Source organism: Phyllobates terribilis, unplaced genomic scaffold, assembly GCF_046119375.1.
Source record: "Phyllobates terribilis strain yellow unplaced genomic scaffold, ASM4611937v1 Scaffold_5__5_contigs__length_657084704, whole genome shotgun sequence".
NCBI classification, from domain to species: domain Eukaryota; kingdom Metazoa; phylum Chordata; class Amphibia; order Anura; family Dendrobatidae; genus Phyllobates; species Phyllobates terribilis.
Genome location: NW_027362765.1, coordinates 429,195,245 through 429,223,001, shown reverse-complemented (window position 1 = coordinate 429,223,001; position 27,757 = coordinate 429,195,245). Strand labels below are relative to the sequence as shown.

The following is a 27,757-nucleotide window of genomic DNA, read 5'->3' as shown; positions in this document are numbered from 1 at the left end:
AGTGGAAGCATTAGCGGCGGCTATGCTTCTTGGCACTACATGGCTCTCCTTGAAGGCAATGCAGTGTGCAAAGGATAAGACACAAGTGGTACTAAACCTGGGCCTTAGTAGCTTCTTTCTAGGAAGCTTGTATGGTTTCATGCTCAAATCTCAGTCCTAACAGAGGATAACATTTCCTTTCCACCGTGCCAGTGTCTGCAGCCTAAAGGGGCTGTTCACAAGGAGCAATAATGGACAAAACCATTGAATGTATCTGATCACTCCCAACCATTGCTCAGTGTAAACCTGTCCAGTAGTCCAACGGCAAATGATGATTTACTTGTCTCATTTTGATGACAAAAAAGATAAATAATTTATCAGCAGCACAACCCGTTGTATAAAGAGGGAATGTGCAGCATGGGAGAGGAATAATCACTCAAGTGGAGAAAAATAATGGTGACTAACATGTAAATGATGGCAAACAAGCGCCGATCGATCTTCTATATTGGTGATTGTTTTGGAGAATTGACAGTATGTACAAGTGTGAGGGGACCTGCAGCAATCACAGAAGTGAACACTGTCAAGCATATTATCCAGCCATTAGCGGGGGAAGGACTGAGCCAGCAACAGCTGGACGGCTTATCACAAGTCTTTATTACCGGGAATATGAACAAACAAGACAGTGATACGCCATCTATGATCATCCAGCTCTAGAATGAGCGGCAGAGATCACATGACGAATAGTAATATCCCATTATTGGTACTTGTCTGTGACGCTCAGTGTTTATACAGAGCATCATGCAGAAATGCGAGCGAAGAGCAGGCAGGCCGCTGCTAATGGAGGTGTTATAATGGCACAATTACATTGTGGAAATAGGATTACGCAATGGGGAAAAGGAGAGATCCCCAGGCAGGTGGCTCATTCACATGATGGCATTACAACAGGTATTGGAGGATGGTACGGCTGCCCGAGCCACCCCGAGCATCCACGGCTCTGTACATTGATTCATGTATGGCATGGAGAGAAAAAAAATGTATTGGTAGAAGAGCTTTTAAAGGGAATCTGTCATCAAGTTTTTGCTATGTAATCTGAGAGCAGAATGATGTAGGGGACGAGAGCCTGATTCCAGCGATGTGTCACTTACGGGGCCGCTTGCTGCAGTTTTCTCTGCTGTAAATGTAGCAGTGCTGTAAATACTGTACTGTGTATAACCCTGCCCACACCACTGATTGGCTGCCTCCTGTGTACACTGTCAGCAAGCTGCCAGTGAGTGGTGGGGGCGGGATTACACAGATTAACTGGTCTGACACCTAGTCCTATAGTGATAATCTCCTGCTGATAAAACACTAGATTGTATTAAACTACAGTACACAACTTAATAAGAGAGACAAAATTGCGGGCGGAGTTATGCACAGCATTCACAGCACTGCTACATCTACAGCAGAGAAAAGAGGGATTCTAGCAAAACTGCAGCAAACAGCCCGGTAAGTGATACATCGTTGACATCAGTCTCTCTGCCCCTACAATATGTAGATTACAATATACAGACTACATACCAAAAGCCTGCTGACAGACTCCGTGTGAAATGGATCAGTCACCAAATGTCACAATACAAACTGAGTATTTCAGCCAGGTGATTTACTGAATTAATTTGCAGTCTCTTTTTTCCACGATTCTTATCAGAATCTGTGGAGACACAGCTTGGATGTCTATAGAGGGGGCACGATGCTGCTCTTTTATGGATTGTGAGCTCTGCGGCAGCTGTGCTGAGGCTCTGTATGACTTATAGCAGCAGACTGAACCTTCATACAGATCAGATCGTGCGGGTCATTGGCTCCAATGTCACCCGACCTGTATGAAATTTCAAGCTGCTGCAATAACTCCAACTAAACCTCAGCAGAACGAATGCAAAACTGACTATACAGAATCGTACACTGGACTGATTAGGAACCGGACCTTGGCTACATCACTAATTACAGTTAGGTCCAGAAATATTTAGACAGTGACAAGTTTTGGCATTTTAGCCGTTTACCAAAACACATCAAGATACAGTTCTATAAATCAATATGGGCATAAAGCTTTGAGGGTATTCACATCCTAATTGGAGTAAGGGTTCAGGAATTACAGCTCTTTAATCTGTAGCTGCCTCTTTTTAAAAGGAACCAAAACTAATTGGACAAGTATCTCAAAATCCCTTTAATGGGCTGCATAAGCTATTCCCTGGTTAATCTATCATCAATTAAACAGGTAAAAGGTCTGGAGTTGATTCCAGGTGTGGCATTTGCACCCATCTGAGAGATAGCAGAAATGTTAGGAGTGGCTAAATCAACAATATGATACACTTAATTGCAGCTCAGTTATTTAATTTTAAATAAAAAAGTGGCATTCACAGCCCAAATATTTCTAGACCTAACTGTATATAAAAATAAATGTGACTGGTATATGGTTTACTATGACCAGATATTGCAGCAGTGACATATTACCCTGTATACAACATCTGCTAACTTGTATACAAATGCAATATGCTATAGACTCAGATAGATTACAATAAATTACACTAAGGCTGCAGAACAACACATATCCTGTAAACTATATAGCATGTGATGTTCTGTAGTCAGTATAACCTATCACATCGCGTACACTGAACATAACATACTGTGCACACATATCCAATGTCACAGAGCATCATATATAAAATATGATGTACTGTAGCCATAGTATAACATTTACCAGCCATTTATAATATAACGGTAGATGTGTCCCTCTGTCTGAAGCTTCTATAGACTGCGCACTCGCGACGCGCCTGCGCAGTCTGGCTGCAGACAGAAGAATGCATCGTGCCGTTACAGGTAAGAGGAGTATATGGCGCCGGAGATCACTGTATGCGTAGACTCTGAAAGCATACCGTGATCTCCGGTGCCATAAGGACATACTTACCTGACCCGGAGCAGTGTTGCCGCGGCGCCTCTGTTCTGGCTGGGTGCGGACTCGGAATCTGTGCATGCGCATAGCGCGCTATCCGGCGCCATTTTACTGAAGACACATTTGCAGGACAGCGCAGTATGGGCACACGCGTCCTTCAGCACCACACTCCTCCCCCGGCCTCCAGCAGAACGGGACGCAGCGCTGGAGCACAGGGAAGAAAGGGGAGTAGAAGTGTTTGTTTTTTAGTGTATGTACAGCGTGATGGGGATGAGGGGTGCCATGCATACCAAGATACGGGGATGATTGAGGGGTGCCATGCATACTGGGATGGGGGATATTAACAGAATTGGGGGACATCTATAATATAACCAGGGATGTGTCCTTCCGTCCGAAGCCCCTATAGACTGCACATGCGACATGCTTGCGCAGTCTGGCTCCAGACAGAAGAACGCATGGAGTCGTTACAGGTAAGAGAAGTATATGGCGCCGGAGATCGCGGTATGTGTAAAGCACTGAATGCATACCGCGAGCTCCAGTGCTATAAGTACATACCTGAAACGGAGGAATGTTGCCGCGGCACCTCTGATTTGGCCGGAGTCTGGGGGAGGAGTGCGTCGGAATCGGCGCATGCGCATAGCGCACTATCCGGCGCCATTTTAGTGAAGACACATTGGCACCGGACAGCGCGGTATGGGCACACGCATACTATGGCACCACACTCCCCCCTGGTCTCAGGATGGGGGCGGCATGTAACAGGATGGGGGGAGCATATAACAAAAATGCTCACCACCCAGGCATAGAACGGGTTCAATAGCTAGTATCTTATATAGACCTTCTGATGTTTGTAGTCAGTGTATCACCTACTGTATAATTCTTTGCACAGACATTAGATGTCATATGCAGGATGATATATGACTGTTCTCGTATACTGTGACCTGTTCCCTCTTTGCAATAGTTATACTGGACGGCTGCTGCAGCACCTCTTTGCTGCACAAGTGCTGGTAACAGCCAAAGCCGCCTTGTGATGACATATCTATACCACAGCATCTAAGGGACAATTCTGATGAGCAGGGTGGATTAAGAAATTCTGTGTAAGCAACTCTATTTTGTAAAAAATAAAAAAAATTTAATTTCAAGCAAAATCACCCAACCCTACTGCATACATTGGTAAATAGAGCTTGCACCTGGCTGGACTGGTATACTTCTGTTGATGATCTATTTCAGTATGGCTGTATAATTCTTTTTGAAAGTTTAAACTTATTATTCAATCACCAAGTCTGATTAGCAGCTCCTGTGTTCCTCCTCGCTGCTGAGATCTCACACAGCTCAGTACAAGCTGCAGCTGTCATTCAGGCTGGATGGGCAGAGACCAGCTACACTTGGACACAGGAGTGATTTCGTTCTATAGTTGCCTCTTAAAAAAGCTCATCTAAATGTCAGGAGTATATAGCTAGCCTGACAATGATTTTCAAAGCAAGTACACCAGTCTCATCAGGACCCAGACTTATTTATATATTAATGTATGTAGCTTATCAAGTGTAATCTGGTGACAAATCTCCTTCAACAGTAGGTAATATTTCATTATATCAAGTGAGACGAGCAAGACAGGCAAATTATCTCAGGAGTCTACCAAAACTGATGACATTAATAAAAGGTTTGGCCACTTTCTGGTAAAAATTTCTTACATTCCACAAAAATTTCAGGCTGATTCATGAAGGCGTGCACGCTCAGGCTACACCAGACATGACTGAGAAGAGGCACCGAATTCCTTAAGAAGTGCACAATGCTTAATGAATTCGGAGCTTCTTCTGAGTGGCGTGTGCTGTGCCAGAAATGCTATTCCATTCCCAGGGACTGGAGTAGCATTTCTGGAGTCATAAAAGCCGTAACTTTTGATGAATCATATGGGCAGACGTTGCCACTCCTTGTCCCAGCTCCACCTATTTTGGCAGAGCTAATCCAAATTGGTGTGAAAACACCAAAAGTCGAAAACTTGGCCCCCAACTCGCCGGAAGGCTGCCCCCCCCCCCCCCCCCCGACTCCCTGGAGGGCTGGCCCCAATTTAGCCCTTAGGAATTTAATACATTGTTGTTTGCTCATCACCAAATACTCACGTCTTTTAATTGTGCGTCCAGTATGTGGACTTTGTTCATATCTTCTGTCTTGGGTGGATGCTGAAAAAAATAGTATAATAAGATATAGAAAATGTTCTCAGCAATAATATATTTATATTGGGTGTTAACACAAAGCAAAACAGGGCCATGTATTAGATAGGAGACAGTCTACGGGTAACTCATCGTATAACTACCAGGAGGCAATGATAGTCGACAAGTATCCAACTCCCATAGTCATAGCCCACCGAGCTCTGAGCTGATTGTGATCACGGGGAAGGGTGGGGGGACGACGTCTCCTCTAACAAAGATGAACCTGAACCACAGGTGATATTATTGCTTATTAAAAGACTTGTCTAGAAAGGAGAAAAAAAAAGCATTTTCTTATATCCTGAATGGGATAGGTTGTCTTTATAGGATCCTCATCTCTTGGTCACAGTGGAGAGTGGTTACAAGGAGGATCAGTCCTATGCAGACAGTCCACTGATGTGAATGGGCACTTTGTCATTCCTAATTTCCCCTGTGGTGGCGCTGCAGGGAAACTAAAGAATTAATGCCAGGTTTCTCTGCAGATTACAGCTGATCACTGAGGTGGTGGAAACTTTGTGACCTTCCTAATAAATTGTGATTTTTTTTTTCCTCCTGCAGTTCTTTCACACACATACAGCCAGGATCCATCGTGCCCATCATCACATTCTCTGTACTCGGGGTCCTGAGATCAAAGATGGTGAAATGTCGCCATCTGGTGGATCAGTGATGTCCTTACAGGCCCATTTGTTCTTTACACAAGACATATATCGCAGGGTGCACACAGGCTTCTACTGGGCAGATGAAAGTCAGAAGATATCAACACTCCATGGCAAAAAAAAAAATACTATGAACATATACATTTTCAACTGAACAACTCTGAAGGGCTCGTTACATAGAATAATCTATTTCTATTAATTAAAAAAAAACAAACAGAGTACATTATCTTTTAGTTTCATGGATCTATACACACGTCAGTGAAAATCAGGGAGCCGAGCGTGAGATATGGAGTAGGTGGGATTTCGATACTTGATTGCAAATCAGACTCGGCCATACAAGTCACTGAGGATCTGTGAAAAACAGATGCAAACAGGAACGTTTCTGATTCGCTTCCGTTTCTCACAGATCTGTCGCTTAGTGATTAAATTTACTTAAATAAAAAACCTTGATGCAACCCAAGAAAAACACAAAAACGGTCGTTTCTCATTGATGTGTGAATGTAGCCATAGCCTTATAGTCTATGTGCCCACGATGCAGAAATGCTCTGGATTTTTCCAGAGCGTTTCTGCATCTCCCTGGCAGAAAAAACACATGCGGATTGTACATGCGAATTGTACATGCGGATTGTACATGCGAATTGTACATGCGGATTGTACATGCGTTTTTCCTGCCAGGGACATGCGGATGTGAAGCGTTCTTCACTTGCATTTCCGCATGCGGGTTGTCAAGCGCTTTCCAAGCGATTTTAGCATCACTTGGAAAGTGCTTGACAACTTGGTCACACTATATAAATCCATGCAACCGGCATGGATTTATATAGTGTGACCGTAAAAGAATGGTAAAAAATAAAAAAATAAATCTATACTTACCTTCTGATGGCCCCCGGTGTCTTTATTTGCTAAGTCCTGGCTGCTGGCAGCTCGCGGTAGACTAAAGGACCTGCCGACGTCAGCGGTCGCGTGACCCGTCACATGACTAAATGACGTCAGCGCAGGTCCTTCAGTCCACCGCGATCTGCCGGCAAGCGAAGACAAGCACGCCGGGGGCATCAGAAGGTAAATATATATTATTTATTTTATTTTTATTACAGGTTCTATGGTACCCGGGTCCGGAGGAGAGTCTCCTCTACTCCAAATCCGGGTACCATCTGCACATTGAAACTCTTGGATTCCGCATGTACATATACAGTGATGCGTAATCCATGCATTCCAATGCAAGTCAATGGCGGTGAAAACGCAGCGCCTCCGCAAAATAATTGGTAGTGCTCCGTTTTTTTCCGCAATGATAACCCGCAGCGGAAATTTCCACAGCATGTGCACAGCACAGGAGGATTATCATTGGGGAACATGGCAGGCCTTCTACCAAGCGTTTTTTAAGCGTTTCTGCAGCGGAATTGCCGCTGCGGAAACACTTAAAAAAACACATCGTGGGCACACAGCCTTAACCAGCTTTACAATAGTCATCGAGGAACAAGAACAGAACTTCAGCCACGCAGGTGGGTTGGGCGCACAATTCATTACATAGTCACCCCCACATCCGACCACTTCTAGGTCTCTACATAAATAGACTATGGGGGAAGGGCATAAAGTGGTTACACTTCAGGGTAGGTACAACAACTAGCTTAGTATCGCTACAGGACAGTGCTGGGAATACCTGGACATCCGCAGACGGGCCGTCTTTCCAGTGAACCTTACAAGGTGGGAGCAGTTTCCAGATCCCTGTGGAGATTTCTTCTAGGCTCTTGGCTTCCTTCTCTACCAGGAGGACCTGTCCATTATTCCTATCATTAAGGGCGTCACTGAAATCCTGTATTACGTCACCTTGTCTGGCCCTATCATTACTGTCTTTTACGTTTTGGGTTTCCAGGTCGAGAATTTTCTGCACCCAAGGAATAAAATTTTGCTCCCATTACTTACAATGCAAATACTACTAACCGAATAATCACAAATACAGTGAGATTCTCAAACTTCATATAGAACAATTTGATCAAAACCAGATATATCGGCATATAAGGGCCATCCTGTCACAATTACACCGAGTTAAAGGAACACTAAACACAGAGTATGCGCAAAAAACAATCCCTTAATTTTATGTCCTTTAATCTATTTTGTTTCATATTACAATTAATGCAGAGAAATATGGGAGGATATATATATATGAATATACAGATATACGGTGGCGACCAAAAGTTTTTTTTTTGTTTTTTTTTTAAGTGTAATTACTTCTGCCCGGTTGTTGCCATTTTCCTGGTGATTTTAGTAAACCAGAAGCAAATGGTTGTCAGATATCAGGACGAAAATTGTGTTTAACATTGTTTTATCCCTTTATGTGTTAGTTTTCAACATTTGCTGGGCCAAATGTTTTGCATATTTTGTCATGGGTAGTCGAATTTTGCCCAATTTTTTTTTTTTTTTATGTGCGTGTTTTTAGGCTAAAACATGCCAAATTTATCACCAGATGTCAGGAAGCTGATTATTCTGAGAGTGAAGTTAGGCAAAATCCAAAAAGAGGTATCTATGGAATTCACCTGTTCCCAGAGTCAAGTATATTAAAGAAAGATAAAGAAGGTTCTGGAACAGCCGACAAACCTAGAAGTGGACGATCACGGAAAACTTTCTCCAGAGTTGATCACATTAACAAACAGTCAGTATCTGATGTCCATAAAAATGCTGTACAGATTTCACACAAAATGAATGAGGAATATGGGGTCAAAGTGAGGCGCCAAACTGTGGTGTGATGGCTAAAAGCAGTAGGGTTGAATGCACGAGGTCCAGTCGAGAAGCCTTTCATCTCTACAAAGAACTGGAAGGTCCGACTTGAGTTTGCCAAAGAATAATGAAAAGAGACAGACTGCTCTAAGGTGTTGTGGTCGGATCAATCCAAGTTCAATCTGTATGGTAGTGATGCAGCACTAATATTATATATATATATATATATATATATATATATATATATATATATATATATATATATATATATATATATATATATATATATATATATATATATATATATATATATATATACACATATATATACATATATACATATATACATATATATATATACACCGCCCAATTGGAAAACGTAATGATGTAAGGTATCAAACGCCTATAGTGAAACATGGTGGTGGCAATGTCATGGTTTGGGGCTGCTTTTCTGTATCTGCCATTGGCCCTCTGCATAAAATAGATGGAAATATGAATGCTACAGTGTACAAGGATATACTGGAGAATGTAATGCTGCCACATGGTAATACCAAAGTAGGCAGGAGATGGAGATTCCAGCAAGACAATGATCCTAAGTACACATCCAATTTAGTCAAAAATTGCTTAGAAAAGAAAAATTTTCACCTGTTGCAATTGCCAAGTCAATCACCTGATTTACACCCTATAGAGAACCTTTGGGATGAGCTAGGGCAACAAGTTGGGGCCTGTACCCATAGCAATAAAGATGAATTGTTTGCAGATTTGCAAATGGAATGGAGCAAGATCCCTCAAGATGTCTTGAATACCCGAGTGGCTTCAATGCCCCGTCGGTGCGGTGCAGTAATTAAAGCAAGAGGTTATGCTACAAAATACTAAGTTATGGTATTGTAAGCAATGAAATACTCTATGTTGTGACCAATAAATAATAAATGCAAAAGTTTGGCAGTCAGTTTTCTTTAATTAATTGACCATACCTATATTCAAAAGCATTTTCGTTAAAATTAAGGTGGTTATTAATGGAAAACACTCAGACTGGGTCTCAGTTAACAGTGGGGTACCACAGGGGTCAGTATTGGGCCCCCTTCTTTTTAACATATTTATTAATGACCTTGTAGGGGGCATACAGAGTAATATTTCAATATTTGCAGATGACACTAAACGCTGCAGGGTAATCAATACAGAGGAGGACAATTTTATATTACAGGAGGATCTATGTAAACTAGAAGCTTGGGCTGATAAATGGCAAATGAGCTTTAATGGGGATAAATGTAAAGTAATGCACTTGGGCAGAGGAAATAAAATGTATAATTATATGCTTAATTGTAAAACACTGGGCAAAACTAACTGAAAAAGACCTGGGTGTATTGGGGGATGACAAGCTCACGTTTGGTGGCCAGTGTCAGGCTGCTGCTGCAAAGGCAAATAAAATAATGGGATGCATTAAAAGAGGCATAGATGCTCATGAGGAGAACATAATTTTACCTCTATACGAGTCACTAGTGCGACCACACTTAGAATACTGTGTACAGTTCTGGTCTCCGGTGTTCAAGAAAGACATAGCTTAACTAGAGCGGGTGCAGAGAAGAGCGACCAAGGTTATTAGAGGACTGGGGGGTCTGCAATACCAAGACAGGTTATTACACTTGGGGTTATTTACTGTGGAAAAAAGAAGGCTTAGGGGTGATCTTATTACTATGTACAAGTATATGAGGGGACAGTACAAAGACCTTTCTACTGATCTTTTTACTCTGAGGCCTGAGACGGGGAGAAGGGGGCATCTTCTACGTCTGGAGGGAAGAAGGTTTAATCATAATCACAGACGGGGATTCTTTACTGTAAGAGCAGTGAGACTATGGAACTCTCTGCCGCATGATGTTGTAATGAGTGATTCACTGTTAAAAATTTAAGAAGGGCATGGATGCCTTTCTTGAAAAGTATAATATTACAGGTTATATATACTAGATTCCTTGATAGGGCGTTGATCCAGGGAACTAGTCTGATTGTCGTATGGAGTCGGGAAGAATTTTTTTCCCCAATGTGGAGCTTAGTGTTTGCCACATGGGTTTTTTTTTTGCCTTCCTCTGGATCAACAAGTTAGGCTATGGGCTGAACTAGATGGACTTAGTTTTTAAGGTTGAAGGAAGACTAGGTTACTATGTTACTATGCATGATGACAACTTCATGCACTTTCAATTCATCACCAGGAAAATGGCATCACAACAACCAGAAGTAATCACACTTTTTTTTTTTTTTTAAAAAAAGCAAAACTTTTAGTCTCCACTGCATATAGATACATACACACATGTATTTTCTTTGTTTTGCGAGTGCAAACATGTCCCCCTGCAGAATGAGCGCAAAATGAAAGGAGACGGCATGTCACTTACTTAACAGACCATGTGTGAGCCAGCCGGAGGCAGCTGATTCAAGCACCTCCTCAATTGTCTGTGGACCCCTTTCATTCTCTACCAATGGAGGGGAAATGCGTTGAGATGAGTATAGTAATCGGAATATGTGCATACTGTGATTTGGGACACCCTGACTCAGTACGGGAACTGGCTTCTGTAATACAGGCTCGTCACATGTTGCTGACTTCTGTTACCACAGATCCAACATACATGTGGCGTTATCTATAAAGGGTCAGTATAGGGCATATTAAGGCCCCGACAATGAGCAGCGGCGCCATTTGTGGTTTATCTTAGGGTACTAACCTCTGTAGCAAGGCAGCGACTTAGATTAAGTTATATGAGGGTTTTTGAGGACCTACAGTGGCTTGCGAAAACATTCACCCCCTTGGCTTTTTACCTATTTTGTTACAATACAACCTCTGTTTAAATATTGTTGTAATCCGATTTGTGTGATGCATCAGCACTAACTAGTCTAAGTTGGTGAAGAGAGAAAAATATAGGCATAAATTAAATTTATGGAATCAAATATCTAAAAATTGGCATGGGCATATGTATTCACCCCTTTTGCGATGAAGCCCCTAAAAATTTCTGGTGCAAGCAATTACCTTCATAAGCCCCATGCTTAGTGATAGCAAGTCCACCTGTGTGCAATCCAAGTGTCAGTATATACACGTTACCTTTTCTGAAAGGCCACAGAGGCTGCAACAACATTAAGCAAGAGGCACCACTAACCAAACACCACCATGAAGACAGAGGAGATCTCCAAACAAGTCAGGAACAAAGTTGTCGAGTACAAGTCAGGGTTGGGTTATAAAAAAAAAATCCCAATTTCTGATGATCCCCCAGAGCATCATCAAATCCATTATCATCAAATGGAAAGAACATGGTGCCACAACAAACCCGCCAAGAGAGGACTGCCCACCAAAACTCTCAGCCCAGGCAAGGAGGGCATTAATCAGAGAGGCAGCGCAGAGACTAAAGGAAATCCTGAAGGAGCTGCAGAGTTCCCAAGGAGAGATTGTAGTATCTGTCCATACGACCACAATAAGCCGTACACTCCATAGGAGGCCTTTATGGAAGAGTGGCCAGAAAAAAAGCCTTTACTAACACAAATATTGTAAGGCTCGTTTTGAGTTTGCCAAAAGACATGTGGGAGACTCCCCAAATGTATGGAGGAAGGTGCTGTGGTCAGAGGAGACAAAAAAAAAAAAGAACTTTTTGGCCACCAAAATAAACGCTATGTCTGTTGCCAAATCAACACTGCTCATCACCCCAAGAACACCATCCCCACAGTGAAATATGGTGGTGGCAGCATCATGCTGTGGGGGTGTATTTTGGCACCAGGGGGGTGGGGGTGGGGTGGTCTGAATCGAGGGGAGGATGGATGGTGCGAAATACAAGGTTATTCTTGAGCAAAACCTGTTTTAGTCTGTCAGTGATTTGAGACTGGGACAGAGGTTCACCTTCCAACAAGACAATGACACAAAGCATACTGCTAAAGCAACACTAGGGTGGTTTAAGGGGAAACATGTAAATGTTTTGGAGTAGCCTAGTCAAAGCCCAGACCTTAATCCAATTGAGAATCTGTTGTCAGACTTGAAGATTGCTGTTCACCAGAGGAAACCATGCAACTTGAAGGAGCTGGAGCAGTTTTGCCTTGAGGAATGGGCAAAAATCCCAGTGGCAAGATGCGGAAAGCTCAAAGACTTATCCAAAGCGACTTGCAGCTGTAGTTGTCGCAAAACGAGGCTGTACGAAGTACTGATTTTAGGGGGGGGGTGAATAGTTATGCACCCAGAAGTTTCCAGTTATTTTGTCCTATTTGTTGTTTGCTTCACGATAAAAGGAAAACCACATTTTCACAGTTGTAGGCATGTTTTTTACATGACCTGATGCAAACTCTCTCTCAAAAAAAAAAAAAAAAAAAATGAAATTCCAGTTTATGAGCTAGCAAAACACGAAAAATGCCAATACTTGGTGAATACTTTCGCAAGCCACAGTATACAGCTTTGACAGTAATAAATCTTATCCTATATAATAGTAATACAAAATATGGACTCACATGGACCTGTTTCTCTATTTACTGTGAGATATATCAAGGCCTCACCAGTGTATGACTGACGTGTATTCTGATCGGGCATGACACGCTATAACTTGTCTATAACCCACATACAGATAGCCCTGGTCTACGTAAAGCCCCGTATGACATTTCTGCTACTGGCACGTTCCGACTGGGGGGGGGGGGGGGGGGGGGGATACTGATTATTGCATACCTGTTTAGTGAGCTCGGCCTATGTTGCTGACCTTCTGATCTACCACTAGAAGGTGGAGGGGGATTAGTCTCAGACACTATTATCGGACATCGCAGCTCTCTCACCTCCAATAGTCTGTTCCTCTCAGCACCTGACAGTTTGGATTTAGAGGACTCTTCCAATTTCTTTCTCAAGATTGCATTTTCCTTCTTCAGTTTTTCTAAATCACCGTCCGATTTTGACACAGCAGTTTTAAGACTCGGCTTGTTATTCCCGTTTTTGGAATTCATTTTTTTTTTCTTTTAAGACTTTCTAAAAAAGAAAAAAAAAAAAAGTTTATGATTTGAAAGCACAAATGTACATCAGGTAGCAAGCCAACCATTAATGGTATAATAGTAAGGCAGTCATGAAGCAAAAGAAATGCTGGTTCTACATACAGAAAATTCTTCCTTTTTCTATGAGAAGAAGCGAGGATCAGTCTGATGCTGGGAACCTCAGTGACTATTCGACTCTTAGGGGAAACAGCAGGTAACTCCCAATAGACCCCAAAATCAATGTAAAAAAAAGCAGCTCAGAATCTGCAGCAAAAATTGACCTGCGGAGAAGATTTTGTGCATCGTGAAGGCTGAAATCAGCAAGCAGCGGGAAAAATATGCAGCAGAAAACGGACATTGTGCAGATATTCACCCTTTTCAATGCTAAAAGTGAAAGAATGCGTTAGAAAATAGAACTATTGATCGTTTATTTTTATCAATTAAAAAATGCAAAGTGAATGCAGAGAAATCTAAATAGGACCAATATTTGGAGTGACAGCCCTTTGCCTTCAAAACAGCATGAAGTCTTCTAGTTACACTTGCACAAAGTCAGGGATTTTATAGAATAATTGTCAGGTATATGAATAACCAAGTCATCAACTGAAACAGCAACAGTTGTGTCAGAAGTTTAAAACTGGGTGAGGAACAGCCAAACTTTACAGAGATAAGGTAGTAGAATAGTTTCATTTCACCAGTCATGCACCGTGGCAAAAGACAGAGCACAGCAACAAGACACAAGGTAGTTATGCTGCATCATCAAGGTCTCTCCCAAGCAAAAGTTTCAAAGCAGACTGGAGTATCAAGATGTGGTGTTTAAGCGCTTTTCAAAGTACCAAGAAATGTGCAGCTTGGAGGACCGTCACAGTGGTGAGATAAGGAAACTTATTGCAGCAGACAAATGACACATCATGCTTACTTCTGTCCTAAATCAAAAGATGTCCAGCAACGCCATCAGCACAGGCCGAGCAGTAGCTAGTGGGACCCAGCCCCATCTACTCTCCAGAGAAGTCTGGCCAGAACTGGTCTTCATAGAGGAATTGCATACAAAAATTTCTTTAAGATGGAAAAAGGCCAAGTGACTCAACTGTGGACTAAAACATAGGAACATGGATGCAGAAAAACAGTATAAGTGGGCTGATGAGTCAAAATGTGAAATATTTGGCTGTGACAGAAGCCAGTTTGTTGCTGGAGAGTGGGGCAATAATGAGAGTCCACAGGCAGCAGTAAAGCATGGTGGAAGATTTGGTCAGGATTTATAGTGTCCTCAATGCTGAGAAATATAGGCAGATCCCTCATGTAATACCATCAGGGAGGAGTAAGGCGCCAAATTTATTCTGCAGCAGGACACCGACCAGGAAAGACATATTGGAGCTAGAGAGGGTACAAAGGAGGGCGACTAAGGTAATAAAGGGAATGGAGGGACTAGAATACCCAGAGAGGTTGTCAAAATTAGGCCTATTTACGTTGGAAAAGAGAAGGCTTAGGGGAGACCTCATAAACATGTATAAATACATCAGGGGGCAGTACAGAGATCTCTCCCATGACCTGTTTATACCAAGGATGGTGACAAAGACGAGGGGGCACACTATGCGTCTGGAGGAAAGGAGGTTCCTGCACCAGCATAGAAGGGGATTCTTTACGGTCAGAGCCGTGAGACTCTGGAACTCTCTGGGAGAGGAAGTGGTGATGTCCAACTCACTTAAAGAGTTCAAGAGAGGCCTGGACGCCTTTCTTGAGAACAATAAAATTACATCTTATGTTTAGTTAATTAATCCAGGGATTTAATCTGACTGCCAGATTGGTGTCGGGAAGTGAATTTTTCCTTAATGATGTAAATTGGCCTATACCGCATGGTTTTTTTTTTTGCCTTCCCCTGGATCAACGCTGCGGAATAGCTGCAGTGCACAAGAAATAGGCTGAACTGGATGGACACTTGTCTTTTTTCGGCCTTATAAACTATGTAACTATGTTATAAACTATGTAATACAGCCGATGTCAATAAGTACCTTCAGTGTAAAGAACAAGTAGTCCTGGAAGTGATGATATGGCTCCATAGAGCCCCGATCTCTACATCAGTCAGTCAGTCAGTCTAGTAATACATGAAGAGACATAAGGATTTGCACAAGCGACATCCACAGAAGATCTGTGGTTAGTTCTCCAAGATGTTTGGAAAAACCTCCCTGACGAGTTCCCTCAGAAAAACTGTGTACAAGTACCTAGATGAATGGATGTTGTTTTGAAAGAAAAAAGGGTGGTCACACCAAATATAGATGTGATTTAGATTTCTCTTTGTTCTAACTATTAATATGTCTATTTTGCAGCTTTTACACTACTGTATATAAAAGTTTGAATCACTCCACTTTTCCTAGATCAAAAGTTAAGAAAAAGAAAACAAATAATATATTGGATAAGTGCGTCTGTAAACGTCTGATCTACGAAAATATAAAAATTACCCACGTAGTTACCACTGTAAAGAGAATCAAAATGCCAGTATATATGCAGGTCATTTCTAGAAGTCACACCTCCCGAAGAAATGCAATTAAAAGTGATCAAAACGTCATATGCGCCGCAAGGCGGTATCGCTAAAAATGTCAGCTGCCCCCACACAAAATAAAACACACGATGATCCCCAATGGAAAAATAGTAATTAAAAAAAGTTAAAACCTTTAGAAGTGGAAGAATCACGTTGCCGGGTTATTTATTTATTTATTTTTTTAAAATGAAGGCAATAAAAACAAAACTCAAAATATAATTTTTTTTAATAGTTGAAAATAAAATAGTTTGGCCGTGCAAAAGGAAAAAAAATAAAGAAATATAAATTATATAGACATAGAAAAGAAAATGAAAAAGTCAGTTATGAAGGAATAAAAAAAAAAAACTCCGCGCCCCCTCCCTGTCTGTCTATAGACAGCTGTACCCTCCATCCGCACATAATGCCGGCATTGTATACACGCACACAGCAGCAGCCCGAACACTACCAGACACCACCCCGGCCACACCGGGAAATACAACCGACCTGACACGGAGCAGCGCAGACGGCACCTGCCGGGAAATCCTCCGCATCACAACAAATCCACTCACTTCCGGGCTGTTTGAAAAACGCGCTGTACGCGGTGACGTCACCGGAGTAGACGGCCTTCACACTGACGCTTACCAGTGGCAGGACGGGCTCCGAAGAGGGACAATTGCAGGCGTTTGTGGTCTCTGTTTTGAGCAGTCTCTGCACGCTGCGCTGTGTTTTGTTACATGGCTGTACATGATCAGTTATCAGCTAATGTTTTATTCTATTATGAAAAAAATAGAGTCTTTAAGATCCACATGGTGTGTAGCGGGCTCCTTATCAGTGTCCTAGGAGCTGATCAGCAGCATAATCAGGCTAGGTGACCCAGGGACGTGTGAAGGAATCATGTTAGGGACTATGGAGGAATAGAACAACGGAATTCATTCAGGAGACGTCAAGGCCGGTGTCAGCTACTGGCGAACCAGGGAGACTGCTGGGGATCCACTGCATCTGGCATATATTTTGTTTTGGGGATCCACTGAGTGATCCACTGCATCTAAATCCATTGTGTACAGTGATCCACTGCATCTGGCATATACTGTATTGTGGGGATCCACTGAGTGATCCACTGCATCTAAATCCATTGTGTACAGTGATCCACTGCATCTGGCATATATTTAGTGTGGGGATCCACTGCATACAGTGATCCACTGTATCTGGCATATATTTCGTCTGGGGACCCAGCATTCACTGCATCTCAAGGTCCACTGTCTGGGGGCTCTCTGCGTCTGGGGATCCACTGTATTTGGGGGTCCATTGTGTATAGTGATCCACTTCTACTGGCATATATTTCATCTGGCATCCACTGCATATAGTGATCCAGTGCATCTGTGGGTTCAACGCGTATAGTGATCCACTGCAACTGGCATATATTTTGTCTGGGGTATCCACTGCATCTCAGGGTCCTCTGCGTCTGAGGATCCACTGCCTCTGGTGGTCCACTGTGCCTATTGATCCACGGCATCTGGTAGTCCACTGCTTTCAGTGATCCACTGCATCTGGCATATATTGCATGTGGGGACCACTATGTGTGGGAGATCCATTACATGTGAGGGTCCAGTGCATTTGGGGTCCACTGCGGATATTGGTCCACAGCGTTTGGGGACCACTGCGTCTGGGGTCCAATGTGTACAGTGATCCTCTGCATCTGAGGGTCCACAGGGTGCAGATTTCAATTTGCCAACATTTGTACACAGTGCATATAGTCAGTGCGACTAGCTCCTAAAGCAGCAGTTTAACCCCTCAGATGCTGTTAGAGGGGGTATAACCCTCTTTGAACCCCATCCGCATGTCACAATGCAATTGGTAAGCCATGGCAACGGAGGCCTCCCATAGGAGATCGGTAAATTTACAATTTTATATATACAGTATATATGTGTGTGTGTTCAAATCACCCACCCCCTCCCAAAATGTAAATAATATCTTAAAAAACAATGTGGAGTCGCTGCATACATTAACTGTTGAACTAAAATAATATAATATTTATCCTGTACAGTAAGTAGAAAAATATAAAAAAACAACATAAATTGAGTGTCACCAAATCCATAGTGACCTGTAGGATAAAGATGGTCATTTTTACTGTTAAGTGAACTTTGTAAAGACAAAAAACAATGGTGGAATTTTTCTTTCTCATTTTTTCATTCTATTAATGATGAGATGAATGGTGCTGGCTCTGCCGATAGCATCATCCTCCTGGACGGCAGTCGTATCCTAGAAGTAATATCTCAAGGGCAGAATGCATCATAATAAAGCAGGATGAGCTGAGCGCCGTAATGTTCCCCACAGATTCTTCATGTATCTGCCAGGAAAATGTGAGAAAAAATAAAGGTCTATACATGTCTATGGGCAATGTGGTTAAGATCCAGGTAAAAGTTATGAATAAATGCTGAAAGAAGAGATTGTAAACCAGAAAAATCACTAAACTGAACCTTGATCAGTATTGGGGTCTGAGTACATAGATGTATTCTGGGTACAACCACCACGGACCCCTGGACAGCTGTAGCTGCTGCATATGCAGTATGTCCACCCTGCACTATATGAAGGGATGATACATAACATTAGAGGGAGGCAGACAGAGACAGATGAAGTACCTGGGGTGGAGTGTAGCATGTAGTGGGATAAGCTGGGGTTGTTAATTAAAGGGGTTGTCCGGCCTCAGGCTACAAGTCTCTGGTCACTGTATGTCACGACAGACTTGAATCTTTTCATCTCGCTTACTGTGAGGATTCTTAGGAAGCGGGCGGTCATGTGACCACAAGTATGCAAATTGCATAGTTCCAGCCACATTCCGACTAGACATGTTCGGCCTCGCTCAATACACTTGCATTGAGCTAGGCCGCACACGTCTAGTCAGCATGTGACCACATGTGTGCAATTGCATACTTGTGGTCATGCACCGCCGCTCCCAGCACTGGAGGACCCTCACAGCCTGCAGTGTGCGCGACGTGAGGATTCACAAGTCTTCAATCACATAGAATAGCTGCAGACTTGTAGCCTAAAGCTGCACAACCCCTTTCATGTAGCAGATCTGAGTATGATGTACAGTGGAGATGAAGCAGAAGCATAGAGAAGATAATGCTCCATAACTGCTAAATGTCTCAAATTTCCCAGGACTGTCCTGAACTTTCAGACACAAACCCGGCAAATTTGGGGCATTCTGGACAAAAGGGGCATGTTTTATGTAAGCCCTTCATAAAAAGGGGATGTTCCAGTGTGGGTCAAGAACATTACCGGAAGGGTAGGTGGCCCTCCCTGGGTGGCTTGGACTTAAGGGGGTGATTCAATAGGATAATTAAACTTTCAAAGTGCTTATAAAAACATGCTATTTACTTATTAAATATCTTCTCCTTTCTGAAGAACAAAGAGATTTTGAATTCTATAGTGTACTGCTAGTTGCCTAAAAATACTGGCCACCACTGCAGTTGATCAGAGGTGGACGTTCTCTTAGAAGTAGCACAGTGCTTACAAGCTCTTTGCTATATAGCTTGTAAGCGCAGCTGGCTGAATATGACCAGCTTCAGGGCCCGTATACTCTCCCGAGGCTGCAGAGGCGAACCTGCCTCTACTGGCGCACAGTTCAACCATGTCGCTGGCCCAAACTGTCAATCTTCAGGGGTGCAACCCTCCCTCCAGCAAGTTGGGAAGCAGGGGAGAGCCGTGGGCTCCTGAAGATTTATCTTAAATATCCCTACTTTCCTAACAGATTGAGTATGATGCTTGGTAATGGTGAGAAATCAAAAAACAATACAGACAATAAAATTATGTACAAATTGATCTCATCTTTATTTTTAAATAATAAGAACATAATATAAATTGGGAGAATTACAGAAAGGAAACCACCAAAGGGTAGCGTAGGATAAATAGTACAAATACAGAAGATTACTTTGTATTATAAGCTACTACTGACCAGCAGGTAACGTTATGTGCATGCAAAAGCCCTAAGGTAGGAGACCATGAAGACTAGTGGGAAAAGCTTACAAATAACCAGCTGAATGTTCTGTAACATAAGTGGGAAACCCCCTCCTATCAGGTACTAAACAGTATACAAAATCAACCCACACATGAGATTGTCCAAGTGATGATAGCAAAACAATAAGAAATGTATCATAGTAGTAGCATATCTATACAGACCCTGTGGCAGTCGACCACCCCAACGCACGTTTCGCCTCGCTTCATCATGGGGAATGTAGCTTCCTTCAGAGGAAATTGACACCCTGCTACTCTCTGACTCCTTTTGAATGTCAGTTAAATACGAAGAAGGTGAGCGTGAAACGGCCACTGATTGGCTGCAGGGCTCACGTGTCATAACAACGTCACGCCAGCACTGGCATTGCTGCAACGCCATCGGTGAGTACAGGCTGTTGTTATTTTACACACAGGAAGAGCTCAAAGAAATATACCTAAAATCACATTCTTTATTAATATCTGTTAAAACCACAAATAATATTGACAAAAGGAAAAAAGGCCACCAGAAAGGTATTATTACAATACAATAGTGAATAAATAAAAACCGCGATTCGTTATAAAAGGAAGGGGGTTGCAAAGAACTGGTAAAGCCAAAATTAGATAAGGTACTAGAATGCAGTTTTGGGTTAGACGGGTGGCCAACAATCCATATATCTTATTATTCACATATGTATGGTAAAGGCCTCTGATAGTCCCCATATATATATATATATATATATATATATATATATATATATATATATATATATATATATATATATATATATGCACTGCTCAAAAAAATAAAGGGAACACTCAAATAACACATCCTAGATCTGAATGAATGAAATATTCTCATTGAATACTTTGTTCTGTACAAAGTTGAATGTGCTGACAATAAAAATCACACAAAAATCATCAATGGAAATCAAATTTATTAACCAAAATGAAAAAGTGACCAAAACAACAGCCAAAAAGGATGAGAACAGATAAATGGTCTGTGGTCACCACCTGCAGAACCACTCCTTTATAGGGGGTATCTTGCTAATCATTTCTATCAGTTGTCTATTCCATTTGCACAACAGCAGGAGAAATGGATTCACAATCAGTGTTGCTTCATAACTGGACAGGTAGATTTCACAGAAGTGTTATTGACTTGGAGTTACATTGTGTTGTCAGCATAGGCTGAACCCATTATCTTAGCTTACCCTAAATCACTAAATCGTAGTAAATGGCCAGAATAAGATAGAAAAGATGAAAAATCCCATAAGTGAATTTACGGCAATAGACATAAATGCACCAAGTGCAAATAATAAGCAACATATATAATATGGATGACTCACAGATAGTGAAAATGTACCCCTAAATAATGCACTTATTAACTTATCCTATACATCTTTTAGCTCACAAGTAGTGGACAACCCCTGGCCCTAACACATCTTCTGTTCAAGCTTCCAGATAAGATAAAGGACCTTCAACTATTTTGGCCACTAGGTGGCACCTGTACTATTTTCTTTTGGGCTAAATGTGTAACAATGCAGACACTCAGAAAAAAAAAACTCCAGGAATTTCTGCTAAAAAAAAGGACAATTAAAACCCACTTTTTGAAGCATTTACAAAATCATTTAAATCTGTAAAGTGTTACGATGCCAGATCTCACAAGAGTCAAAAGTAACATTATTTTTGCACTATTATTCCTTTGCAACTTTTCGATGCCAGAAAACTTTTGTAACTGGATGCTAAATCCCATCATACTTTTTAGAGATGTACAGGTGCTAAGTGTACTAATGTAGGTCTGTTGTTTTTAGTGTTATCACTTTGAAAACATAATTTCCTTCGAGGGGTTGTCCAGGTTTTGGGTTCAAGTCTGCTGACACTCTATGTGACTGCTGATTTGTGAGTCCTCACAGTGCGCACAGTGTTACACTGTCAGGATTCTCCGGTGCCTGCCAGTGTGCAATTTGCATACATGCGGTCACATGCCAACTAGACGTGCACGACTCACTGAATACAAGTGAATTGAGCGAGGCCGGACACATCTAGTCGGAATGTGGCCAGAAGTATGCAAATTGCATTCTACGATCACATGACCGCTGGCAATGGAGAATCGGAGAAGTATGAAATCATTACTTCTCTGCACTTAACTTGTCAATCGAATATGAAGATGATTACTCATTTCCATGTTGCTTAAATTAAGTTCAAGTATGCCAAAGGTGTGAAGCAGTAAAATAGAAACCTTCTAAGACATTTTCAATTCCATCACGGCATAAGATGATATTTCTGATCCATGTGAAGTATGATTCCTGCCAAAATGCTAAAAAGCACAATAGAAATAGTTGAAATATTTCTAAACTTTTTGGATAGTTTGATGGGGAAACTCAGGCTTGGACTGGCCCACAGGAGAACAGGAGAATCCTCCGGTGGGCCATCACCCTCTTATACGAGCAGTGCTTGGCACAATATACTCGAATCACTATGTAGAGACAAAGGCGGCATCTTATTCATTTAACAATCTACCCAGTTCATTGTTACATAAATCTGTGATTGACAATAATGTCACATTTGCATGTAGCTGAAAAGTGGGGCCCTGGAGTTGGTTACTGGTGGGCCCTTGGCACCCCAGTTCAACACTAGGAACATTTATCATTTCTTTACAAATGACCAAAAAAATAATTTACACACAGAATAACACAATTTACAGTTGTGTTTGAAAGTTTGTGATCCTTCCAGAATTCTTCATATTTCTGCATAAATTTGACCTAAAACTACATCAGATTTTCACAGAAGTCCTAAAAGTAGATGAAGAGTGTCATGCTCAAACAAATGAGTCAAAAGTATTAGACTTTGGTATTTTTTTATTGAGGAAGATGATCCAATATCACATGTCTGTGAGTGGCAAAAGTATGTGAACCCTTGCTTTCAGCATGTGGTGTGACCCCCTTGTGTAGCAATAACTGCATCTAAACTTTTCTGGTAATTGTTCATTAGTCCTGCATATTGGCTTGGAGGAATTTTAGCCCATTCCTCCCTATGAAACCCTTCAGCTCTGGTATGTTGGTGGATTTTCTCCCATGAACTGCTCGCTTCATATCTTTTCACAACATTTCTATAGGATTAAGGTCAGGACTTTGACTTGGTCATTCCAAAACTTTACCCTTAGGCTATGTGCCCACGATGCAGAAATGCTCCGGATTTTTCCTGAGCGTTTCTGCATCTCCCTGGCAGAAAAAATGCATGTGGATTGTACATGTGAATTGTACATGCGGATTGTACATGCGGATTTTACATGCGTTTTTCCTGCCAGGGACAAGCGGATGTGAAGCGTTTTGATCATGCGATTTCGCATGCGGGTTGTCAAGCACTTTCCAAGCGATTTTAGAATTACTTGGAAAGTGCTTGACAACTTGGTCACACTATATAAATCCATGCAAACAGCATGGATTTATATAGTGTGACCAAGTTAGTTAAAAAAAAAGAATAAAAATGGTAAAAAAAAAAAACATTATACTCACCTTCCGATGGCCCCCGGTCTCCTTATCCGATGCGTCCGGTCTTCCCGGTGTCTCGCGGTTGTGTAAAAGGACCTGACAAGACGTCATTTAGTCATGTGACCGGTCACGCGACTGCCGACGTCAGCGGTCGCGTGATCCGTCACATGACTAAATGACGTCATGGCAGGTCCTTTTAGACCATCGCGAGCTGCCGGGAAGCCAGGACGCATCACTATGGAGACCGGGGGCCATCAGAAGGTGAGTATAATGTATATTTTTTATTTTAATTCTTTTTTTTTACAGGTACTATGGTACCCGGGTCCGGAGGAGAGTCTCCTCTTCTCCAGACCCGGGTACCATCCACACATTGAATCGCTTAATATCCGCATGTGCACATGTAGTCATGCGGATATTAAGAGATTCAATGCAAGTCAATGGCTGCGAAAACGCCGCGATTATGCAAAATAATTGGTAGTGCTGCGGATTTTCCCGCAATGATAATCCGCAGCGGAAATTTCCGCAGCATGTGCACAGCACATGCGGATTATCATTGGGGAACATGGCAGACCTTCTACCAAGCATTTTGTAAGCGTTTCTGCAGTGGAATTGCCACTGCGGAAACGCTTAAAAAACGCATAGTGGGCACACAGCCTAATTCTTTAACTATTCTTTTCTAGAATGACTTCCTTACTGTGGGTCATTGTTTTGCCTCATGATCCACATTTTCTTGAGTTTTCAGATCATGGGCAGATGTGCTGACATTTTCTTTTATAGTTTGCTGATAAAATTCTGAATTCATGGTTTCCATCCATGATGGCAGCCGTCCTGTCCCAGATGCAGAAAAACAGGCCCAAACCATGATAATACCACCAAAGTGTTTCACAAATAATGATTTTATACTGTAGTTCGTTGTTTTTCTTTCCCCAAACATAACGCTTCTCATTTAAGTCAAAAATCTCTATTTTGGTCTCATCTATCCACAAAACATTGTTGCAATAGCCTTCTGGCTTGCCCAAGTGATCTTTGTCCAGTAGCATTCTCCTTCCAATCCTGCCGTGTCTACCACTGTTCATCAGTATCCTCCTGATGGTGGACTCATGAACATTAACTAATGTGAAAGAGGCCTTTAGTTGCTTAGAGGTTACCTTGGGTTCCTTTGTGACCCCACGGACATCCCTTTGGAGTTGTTGTACCTAGTTGAAAAAGAGTGGTGTGCTCTTGTCATGAAAATTGGTGCACATGTTCAGGTAGTGCACTTATCCACCTTGCTGGGGGTAAGGTCCATTCAGGGTCTACTGTTACGGCAGTAGGGGTTAAAAGCATGAAGTGCCGGACTTCAGTAATTAATTCTGTAGGGTCTTGCCGCACAACTGCGTAACAAAGGCAATAACAGGGACTATGTCATGACCCCTTGTAGCCACATCAAAGAATATTTCAGCAATATCTGGAGTTTTTGAAGGAAGAGAAGAATGTGAACTGTGTTTTAACTTGTTCTGGCCACAAGCCCCATGTAATGTTATTTGCTGCAATATTCAAGTATTTGTCCCCTTCCGTGGAGAATGAGAAATATATATTAATGTAAAGTTTTATATATTTGGTAAAGTTTTTTATTGAGCTTCAAAATTGAACGTTGTCTCCTTATTCTGCCCCATCCTGTAACCTGTCCCACAACTTTACTAAATTGCTGCCACTCTAATGTTTTGTTTCTTTACGCCTGACAAGTAAAGTATGGGGAGACAAAGGGCGAAATTCCTTGTATTTGCCACTTCATTAAGTAGTATAAGATCAAAGCAGGAATGAAAAGAATTTTCTGAGAGTAACATATGGGTATGCCCTTAATAAGGAGTGTGTGGAAATAACTTACAAATGGCCGGTACTTGAGTATATGAAAAAAGTCAAATATAGGTAATGGATTTTTGTGTGTTAGTAAAATAGGCATCAACAATCATTATTACTAGACTGCATAATAAAGTCAGAAAGGAACAATCCGTTCCCAAACTCCAGCATTGAAAGTGTGCGGCAAATTATCTCAGACAATTAGATTGGGCACCACACGGGCACATCCATGGCTCTGTGATGTGAATGTGAACACGATGTCCTTCATAGATAACCAGGATAACGTAATAAATACATTCATGCAGAACATAACCTGGAAAATTCTATTTGCTTAAACCAGGAGTCCCCGAACGTATTCATCATGAGACTCTTGGAGAAGATTGTGAGTCACATTCTATATAAAAAAAATGTAAAAGCTCTCTGTGCCCCCCCCTCACTATAGAAAATTAATGGCCCGTGTGCATCGTATAAAGTAATAATGCCCCTACTGTACTTTCTTAACAAGTAACAATTCCCCAAGTGCCCCCCTATTAAGTAATATTGTCCTGAGCGTCTCTTTTAAGTAATAATGCCCCCAGAGTGCCCTTTAACAAATAATAAGTGTTCCCCAAAAATAAATAATGCCCCGAAGAACCCCCTTCAACCATGCCCTGAGTTACCCCTTAACGTTTATTAATACCCCTTGAGTATTTTTTTATTAAGTAATAAAGCCCCCAAGGTGCATGTTTAAAAGTAGCAATGCCCCACCAATATAGTTCAGAGTGGCTTTCTCCTGATCAGACAGGCCCGAGACACACAGCTCTGGTTGAAGATCCTTAGACCAAAAGGAACCTTATTAAAGAAGTTGTCCACTACATGGACAACTTCTTCTCATACCCTACGCTTGGCCCGATAAAATAAAAAAGCTTGTTCTCAACTCCCGTGCTGGCTCCGTTCCAGCGGTGTCAGCACTCGGGCTCATGGTGACTTGTTGTGATAAGTGACCCCGGCGCCCAATCAGCACTGGTGTCACTGTTCCCACCTCCTGTCGAACTGAACATGAAGAGGCAGTCTGGGCTGCAGCTGATCTCTGACTTCCTCTTCATGTTCAATTTGTATGAAGGCGGGACAGTGACGCCAGCGCTGATTGGGTGCGAGGCTCACAACAACAACACGGGACCGCGAGTGCCGACACCGCAGGAACGGCTCCGGCACGAGAGGGGAGTATAGGTTGTTTTATTTTATTAGGGCCAAACATTTAGATGAAGAAGGGGTTGTCCTAGTAATGGACAACCTCTTTAAGTACACCACCTCCTCAAAGATCACTGCACCAAGTTTATTTTAATCTGTTTCAATCGATTGGATGTATCTAATAGATAATGGCTGATAAAAGTGATCTTCACTCCCATGTTCATGTTAAGGTCAAGGAGCCACTGACATGGTGAAGAATATAGAAAGGTCTAGGGCAGGGCTGGACTGGGTCAAGAGAAGCAGCCCTGCCACACAAACCCCACATACTATAAGGGTATGTGCACATGGTCCGTATTGGCAACACTTTGAATGCGGTATGCTTTATGCTGCGTCCAAAGCGCTGCACGCAGGTGAATCCGCATATATTTATTGAACCATTCACCGCATCCCATACATTGCACTGATATAATTTCTCTTGCAGAGATTAGCATCTCCGCAAGAGAAATTGACATGCTGCGGTCTGGAAAGATGCGCCACATATCTGAGTCCGCGGGTGATCCACAGGTGCACGGAGACACATAGTGGGCATGGGATTTCTAAAAATCCCATCCACTATGCTGTAACATCCGGCCGCTGGGGATTGCAGCGCACTTGCGCTGCGTGCAATCCTCAGCAATTACTGATCGTGTGCACGTACCCTAACACTCATTACCCCCGATCAGTGAATTTTGCTTTACTTTGTCACCCCCATCACTCTCCTAAAAGGTGTATATATACAGGACAGGAGAAGTGGTACTGTGCGGTGTATATATACAGGACAGGAGAAGTGGTACTGTGCGGTGTATATATACAGGACAGAAGAAGTAGTACTGTGCAGTATATATATATATATATATATATATATACACAGGACAGGAGGAGTGGTGCTGTGCAATGTATATATACAGGACAGGAGGACTGGTACTGTTCAGTGTATATATACAGGACAGGAGGAGAGGTACTGTGCAGTGTATATATACAGGACAGCAGGAGTGGTGCTGTGCAGTGTGTATATATACAGGACAGGAGAAGTGGTACTGCGCAGTGTATATATACAGGACAGGAGAAGTGGTACTGTGCAGTGTATATAAACAGGACAGGAGGAGTGGTACTGTGCAGTGTGTGTATATACAGGACAGGAGGAGTGGTGCGGTGCAGTATGTGTATATACAGGACAGGAGGAGTGGTACTGTGCAGTGTATATATACAGGACAGGAGGAGTGGTACTGTGCAGTGTATATATACAGGACAGGAGAAGTGGTACTGTGCAGTGT

General features: G+C 42.2%; 1 protein-coding gene across 3 annotated transcripts in view; it reads right to left on the bottom strand.

Annotated features, from left to right (window-relative positions):
* CEP55 (centrosomal protein 55) overlaps positions 1-16,570 on the bottom strand; it is a 31,247-nt gene extending 14,677 nt beyond the window's left edge. For 2 of the 3 annotated variants that reach the window (XM_073685256.1, XM_073685257.1), the window contains exons 1-4: positions 16,459-16,570; positions 13,254-13,440; positions 7,417-7,641; positions 5,020-5,079 (exon numbers count right to left, since the gene is read on the bottom strand). In XM_073685256.1, coding sequence (XP_073541357.1) covers positions 5,020-5,079; positions 7,417-7,641; positions 13,254-13,418 — 450 coding nt within the window. In that variant the 5' untranslated portion in view covers positions 13,419-13,440; positions 16,459-16,570. The remainder of the gene's footprint in view (positions 1-5,019; positions 5,080-7,416; positions 7,642-13,253; positions 13,441-16,458) is intronic. The other variant, XM_073685258.1, reaches the window with a different exon arrangement.
* Between the last annotated feature and the right edge of the window lie 11,187 nt (positions 16,571-27,757).